Source organism: Oncorhynchus clarkii, chromosome 17 (genome assembly GCF_045791955.1).
Source record: "Oncorhynchus clarkii lewisi isolate Uvic-CL-2024 chromosome 17, UVic_Ocla_1.0, whole genome shotgun sequence".
In the NCBI taxonomy this organism is placed as follows: Eukaryota; Metazoa; Chordata; class Actinopteri; order Salmoniformes; family Salmonidae; genus Oncorhynchus; species Oncorhynchus clarkii.
The window spans coordinates 7,567,851-7,575,350 of NC_092163.1; the positions used below are offsets into that span (position 1 = coordinate 7,567,851).

Here is a 7,500-nt window from a genome sequence, read left to right on the forward strand (position 1 = left end):
AAAAATTTCAGTCTCTCGATGTGCAAAACTGATAGAGACATACCCCAAGCGACTTACAGCTGTAATCGCAGCAAAAGGTGGCGCTACAAAGTATTAACTTAAGGGGGCTGAATAATTTTGCACGCCCAATTTTTCAGTTTTTGATTTGTAAAAAAAGTTTGAAATATCCAATAAATGTCGTTCCACTTCATGATTGTGTCCCACTTGTTGTTGATTCTTCACAAAAAAATACAGTTTTATATCTTTATGTTTGAAGCCTGAAATGTGGCAAAAGGTCGCAAAGTTCAAGGGGGCCGAATACTTTCGCAAGGCACTGTAAATGAAGAAGTCCTGATTGTGAATGTCTTCGCAGCCCCAGAGTTATTACTTGTCGGAAGCATCTTTGGCAGCCATTACAGCTGGGACTCATTTAAAATAAAATTCTACCAACACCCAGGGCAACATTTACCCATCGATTTGTCAAGATTTCTCAAGATCACTAAATGTGTTTGTGTGTCATTGATGGACAGCAATATTGAAACCTTGTCTCTGATTCTGAAGTTAAGTCAGGATGTTGTCCATCAGTAGAGGGGAAAACATGTATTCCCTTTTAAGATCTCATTCGTTTGTTTTTTTCCACCATTTTGAAGTTTGTCTGACCTACTCTCTCTCCTTTCTCTCCAGTTTCTGGCCAACCTATGAACCACCAATGAGGAGGCACGAGAGTAGACAGAGATCCAATCAGGGTTCCCGAAGACCAAACATCAAATGGTGAAATAGCCAATCAGATGGGAGGAAAAGGACAGAGCCATACTCAGCCGTCTCCCTGACGACAGTCCCCATAACCACAGACAAATGTAGCTCCAGAGGTTGTCCTCGTCATCCCTGACTCTCACACACTGTGGAAAACGAACAGAAATGTAAATGGAGGCTCAGATTGATCTCTCAATGTAAATGGAGGCTCAGATTGATCTCTCAATGTAAATGGAGGCTCAGATTGATCTCTCAATGTAAATGGAGGCTCAGATTGATCTCTCAATGTAAATGGAGGCTCAGATTGATCTCTCAATGTAAATGGAGGCTCAGATTGACCTCTCAATGTAAATGGAGGCTCAGATTGATCTGTCAATCTAAATGGAGGCTCAGATTGATCTGTCAATCTAAATGGAGGCTCAGATTGATCTCTCAATGTAAATGGAGGCTCAGATTGATCTCTCAATGTAAATGGAGGCTCAGATTGACCTCTCAATGTAAATGGAGGCTCAGATTGATCTGTCAATGTAAATGGAGGCTCAGATTGATCTGTCAATGTAAATGGAGGCTCAGATTGATCTGTCAATGTAAATGGAGGCTCAGATTGATCTGTCAATGTAAATGGAGGCTCAGATTGATCTGTCAATGTAAATGGAGGCTCAGATTGATCTGTCAATGTAAATGGAGGCTCAGATTGATCTCTCAATGTAAATGGAGGCTCAGATTGATCTGTCAATGTAAATGGAGGCTCAGATTGATCTCTCAATGTAAATGGAGGCTCAGATTGACCTCTCAATGTAAATGGAGGCTCAGATTGATCTGTCAATGTAAATGGAGGCTCAGATTGATCTGTCAATGTAAATGGAGGCTCAGATTGACCTCTCAATGTAAATGGAGGCTCAGATTGATCTGTCAATGTAAATGGAGGCTCAGATTGATCTGTCAATGTAAATGGAGGCTCAGATTGACCTCTCAATGTAAATGGAGGCTCAGATTGATCTGTCAATGTAAATGGAGGCTCAGATTGATCTGTCAATGTAAATGGAGGCTCAGATTGACCTCTCAATGTAAATGGAGGCTCAGATTGATCTGTCAATGTAAATGGAGGCTCAGATTGACCTCTCAATGTAAATGGAGGCTCAGATTGATCTCTCAATGTAAATGGAGGCTCAGATTGATCTGTCAATCTGAGCAAAGTGCATAAATAAAAGGTGTGGAGACTCTGTCCAATGAGCTACGTCAAGGTACTTCCCTCTAACTCTTCTCCGTTCCTCTGGACCAATCAAAGGAGGACCTATCCTTCCTCCCGACCAATCAAAGGAGGACCTATCCTTCCTCCAGACCAATCAGAGGACCATCTCCCCCAAAAAACTATTGGGTCCGCAAGTGAAAAAGATGTTGTGTCCTTCCTACGGACTAACCTGAGAGAAAGACGAGTTCCTGTTAAAACCTTCCTTTTTTGTGTGTGGGACTAACCTGAGAGAAAGACGAGTTCCTGTTAAAACCTTCCTTTTTTGTGTGTGGGACTAACCTGAGACAAAAACTAGGAAGGGCCAACAATACTCTCTCCTTCCAACCCAACCCTGCCTTCTAGTGCCGGGTGGACTAACGACACAGTGGAGAGCTGACATTGGTAAAGGCTGTATAGCTCTGGAGATCACAGGGCACAAGGTGCTCGTTGGATAGGTTCAACTAGAAGAGGAGAAGACTTTATTAATCCATGCCAGATGGAAATTGGACTGTAGTAACAATCATCATTCTTTACACTTCTCTTCCTCGCAGTGACGCTAACCTGGATAAATAAACAAAAACAATAAACAAAAACAACTATAATCAACAACATGGACGTCATCATCGGAACGCCAACACAACCCCGAGAGGCGGGGTTTAACAACAGAGTGGGCGGGGTTTCGGTGGCGTTGTCGGCGACCGGTTGGTTTGCCTTCCTCTATGGCTTTGCCCTACTGTCAATCATCCAATTTCCCACGGTGACGGGCGACTGTTGGCTGATTGAGGGAGAGAAGGGCTTCGTGTGGTTGGCTATCTGCAGCCAGAACCAGCCCCCGTATGAAGCGATACCTGCCCACATCAACAGGTAAGAACCAGCCCCCTTATGAAGCTTTCCCTGCCCACATCAACAGGTAAGAACCAGCCCCCTTATGAAGCTTTCCCTGCCCACATAAACAGGTAAGAAACAGCCCCCGTATGAAGCTTTCCCTGCCCACATCAACAGGTAAGAAACAGCCCCCGTATGAAGCTTTCCCTGCACACATCAACAGGTAAGAACCAGCCCCCGTATGAAGCGATTCCTGCCCACATCAACAGGTAAGAACAAGCCCCCATATGAAGCGATCCCTGCCCACATCAACAGGTAAGAACCAGCCCCCATATGAAGCGATTCCTGCCCACATCAACAGGTAACCATGGCAGAGATAGGGTCCCTGCCCACATCAACAGGTAACCACGGCAGAGATAGGGTCCCTGCCCACATCAACAGGTAACCATGGCAGAGATAGGGTCCCTGCCCACATCAACAGGTAACCACGGCAGAGATAGGGTCCCTGCCCACATCAACAGGTAACCACGGCAGAGATAGGGTCCCTGCCCACATCAACAGGTAACCACGGCAGAGATAGGGTCCCTGCCCACATCAACAGGTAACCATGGCAGAGATCCAGGGTCCCTGCCCTCATCAACAGGTAACCATGGCAGAGATCCAGGGTCCCTGCCCACATCAACAGGTAACCACGGCAGAGATAGGGTCCCTGCCCACATCAACAGGTAAGAACCAGCCCCCATATGAAGCGATTCCTGCCCACATCAACAGGTAAGAAAGAACAAGCCCCCATATGAAGCGATCCCTGCCCACATCAACAGGTAAGAACCAGCCCCCATATGAAGCGATTCCTGCCCACATCAACAGGTAACCATGGCAGAGATAGGGTCCCTGCCCACATCAACAGGTAACCACGGCAGAGATAGGGTCCCTGCCCACATCAACAGGTAACCATGGCAGAGATAGGGTCCCTGCCCACATCAACAGGTAACCACGGCAGAGATAGGGTCCCTGCCCACATCAACAGGTAACCACGGCAGAGATAGGGTCCCTGCCCACATCAACAGGTAACCACGGCAGAGATAGGGTCCCTGCCCACATCAACAGGTAACCATGGCAGAGATCCAGGGTCCCTGCCCACATCAACAGGTAACCATGGCAGAGATCCAGGGTCCCTGCCCACATCAACAGGTAACCATGGCAGAGATAGGGTCCCTGCCCACATCAACAGGTAACCACGGCAGAGATAGGGTCCCTGCCCACATCAACAGGTAACCATGGCAGAGATAGGGTCCCTTCCCACATCAACAGGTAACCATGGCAGAGATCCAGGGTCCCTGCCCACATCAACAGGTAACCATGGCAGAGATCCAGGGTCCCTGCCCACATCAACAGGTAACCATGGCAGAGATAGGGTCTCTGCCCACATCAACAGGTAACCATGGCAGAGATCCAGGGTCCCTGCCCACATCAACAGGTAACCATGGCAGAGATCCAGGGTCCCTGCCCACATCAACAGGTAACCATGGCAGAGATCCAGGGTCCCTGCCCACATCAACAGGTAACCATGGCAGAGATAGGGTCCCTGCCCACATCAACAGGTAACCATGTCAGAGATCCAGGGTCCCTGCCCACATCAACAGGTAACCATGGCAGAGATAGGTTTTTTTTAATCAGTGATTTTATTTGGTTCATTAAACATCATTAGTGTTATTAATATGTTCTATTATCCCATTAACTGTTCTTGAATTAATTTTCTCATTTTCATTTGATTAAACGCATTTGATTCAATTGGATTCCCCAGATTTCCTGCTTATTCCCAACTCATTCCAGAAATATTCCAACCAGGATTTTTTAATTAACCTGGGAAACTTGGGAAAGTTACGGGAATTTTGCATCCCCAGGCAGAAGGCATTGTTTAGGCATTCTGTTCTGTGTGTTTTATTTTCCTTTGTTCATCTATGTTTACTTCTAGTTAGGTTTTACTTGTTGTCATGTGAATGTTTTACTGTAAATTGCCTTTGAAGAAAAGAAAGACCTGTATCAACCTGTTGACCTTCGTCAGTTTGTTTTGTAAAGTGTGTTATTCCAAGTTTAAATGCACTTTAAATAAAGTCTGCTTTGAACAGCACCATCGTGGACCTGAGGCTCAACGAGAATAAGATCAAGAGTATCCATTTCTCATCGCTCAGCCGCTTTGGGAACCTGACGTACCTCAACCTCACCAAGAACGAGATCTCGTACGTGGAGGATGGAGCCTTCTCGGCCCAGTTCAACCTACAGGTTGGTCCTGAACATCACAGTGATTCCTGGGGCTCTGGTGAACTACGTAGGAAGAAGTGTGCCACTTGGTACATTACCTTCAATCCCGTTACCTCATGTTGCCTTACCTCACGTCACCTTACCTAACCTCACGTCACCTTACCTAACTCACGTCACCTTACCTAACTCACGTCACCTTACCTAACTCACGTCACCTTACCTAACCTCACGTCACCTTACCTAACTCACGTCACATTACCTTACCTCACATTACCTAACCTCACGTTACCTTACCTCACATTACCTTACCTTACCTCACGTTACCCTACCTCTTGTTACCTCACGTTACCTTACCTCGCGTTACCTTACCTCACGTTACCTTACCTCACGTTACCTTACCTCACGTTACCTAACCTCACGTTACCTTACCTCACGTTACCCTACCTCACATTACCTTACCTTACCTCACGTTACCTTACCTCACGTTACCTTACCTCACATTACCTAACCTCACGTTACCTTACCTTACCTCACGTTACCTTACCTCACGTTACCTTACCTCACGTTACCTTACCTCACGTTACCTAACCTCACGTTACCTTACCTTATCTCACCTTACCTTACCTCACGTTACCTTACCTCACATTACCTTACCTTACCTCACGTTACCCTACCTCACGTTACCTTACCTCACCTCACATTACCTTACCTCACATTACCTTACCTCACGTTACCTTACCTCACGTTACCTTACCTTACCTCACATTACCTTACCTCACGTTACCTTTCCTTACCTCACGTTACCTAACCTCGCGTTACCTTACCTCACGTTACCTTACCTCACGTTACCTTACCTCACGTTACCTAACCTCACGTTACCTTACCTCACGTTACCTAACCTCACGTTACCTTATCTCACGTTACCTTACCTCACGTTACCTTACCTCACGTTACCTTACCTCACCCTACCTCACATTACCTTACCTTACCTCACGTTACCTTACCTCACGTTACCTTACCTCACATTACCTAACCTCACGTTACCTTACCTTACCTCACGTTACCTTACCTCACGTTACCTTACCTCACGTTACCTAACCTCACGTTACCTTACCTTATCTCACCTTACCTTACCTCACGTTACATTTCCTCACGTTGCCTTACCTTACCTCACGTTACCTTACCTCACATTACCTAACCTCACGTTAATTTACCTCACGTTACCTTACCTCACGTTACCTAACCTCACGTTACCTTACCTCACGTTACCTTATCTCACGTTACCTTACCTTACATCACCTTTCTCACATTATCTAACCTCACGTTACCTTATCTAACGTTACCTTACTTTACATCACCTTTCTCACATTACCTTACATTACCTTACCTCACATTACCTAACCTCACGTTACCTTACCTCACGTTACCTTATCTCACGTTACCTTACCTCACATTACATCACGTTACCTTATCTCACATTACCTAACCTCACGTTACCTTACCTTACCTCACGTTACCTCACGTTACCTTACCTCACCTTACCTTACCTCACGTTACCTTACCTCACGTTACCTTATCTCACGTTACCTTACCTCACGTTACCTTATCTCACGTTACCTTACCTTACATCACCTTTCTCACATTATCTAACCTCACGTTACCTTATCTAACGTTACCTTACTTTACATCACCTTTCTCACATTACCTTACATTACCTTACCTCACATTACCTAACCTCACGTTACCTTACCTCACGTTACCTTATCTCACGTTACCTTACCTCACATTACATCACGTTACCTTATCTCACATTACCTAACCTCACGTTACCTTACCTTACCTCACGTTACCTCACGTTACCTTACCTCACCTTACCTTACCTCACGTTACCTTACCTCACGTTACCTTATCTCACGTTACCTTACCTCACATTACCTCACGTTACCTTACCTCACCTTACCTTACCTCACGTTACCTTATCTCACGTTACCTTACCTCACATTACCTCACGTTACCTTATCTCACGTTACCTTACCTCACATTACCTAACCTCACATTACCTTACCCTTTCCTACCTTACCCTCTCTTACCTTACCCTCTCTTACCTTACCCTCTCTTACCTTACCCTCTCTTACCTTACCTTATCTTTCCTCCCAGGTGCTGCAGTTGGGGTTTAACCGTCTGAGGAACCTAACAGAGGGAATCCTCAGAGGGCTGGGGAAGCTGCAGTACCTCTACCTACAGGCCAACCTGATCGAGGCAGTCACCCCCAACACCTTTGAGGAGTGTCCTAACATAGAGAACATTGACCTCTCCATGAACAGGATCCAGGTGCTGGACGGAGGCTTGTTTACGGGGCTCAGTAGATTAACGACGTGTGAACTCTACACCAACCCGTTCAACTGCTCCTGTGAGCTGTTGGGATTTCTACGCTGGTTGGCAGTCTTCCC

At 46.0% G+C, this 7,500-nt stretch overlaps 1 protein-coding gene across 1 annotated transcript in view; it reads left to right on the forward strand.

The window, feature by feature from the left end:
* Positions 1 to 2,167: 2,167 nt before the first annotated feature.
* LOC139370164 (protein ELFN1-like) overlaps positions 2,168 to 7,500 on the forward strand; it is a 17,287-nt gene continuing 11,954 nt past the window's right edge. The window contains exons 1-4 of the mRNA XM_071109487.1: positions 2,168 to 2,365; positions 2,515 to 2,827; positions 4,918 to 5,071; positions 7,208 to 7,500. The exon at positions 7,208 to 7,500 is cut by the window's right edge and continues 6 nt beyond it. Coding sequence (XP_070965588.1) covers positions 2,574 to 2,827; positions 4,918 to 5,071; positions 7,208 to 7,500 — 701 coding nt within the window. The 5' untranslated portion in view covers positions 2,168 to 2,365; positions 2,515 to 2,573. The remainder of the gene's footprint in view (positions 2,366 to 2,514; positions 2,828 to 4,917; positions 5,072 to 7,207) is intronic.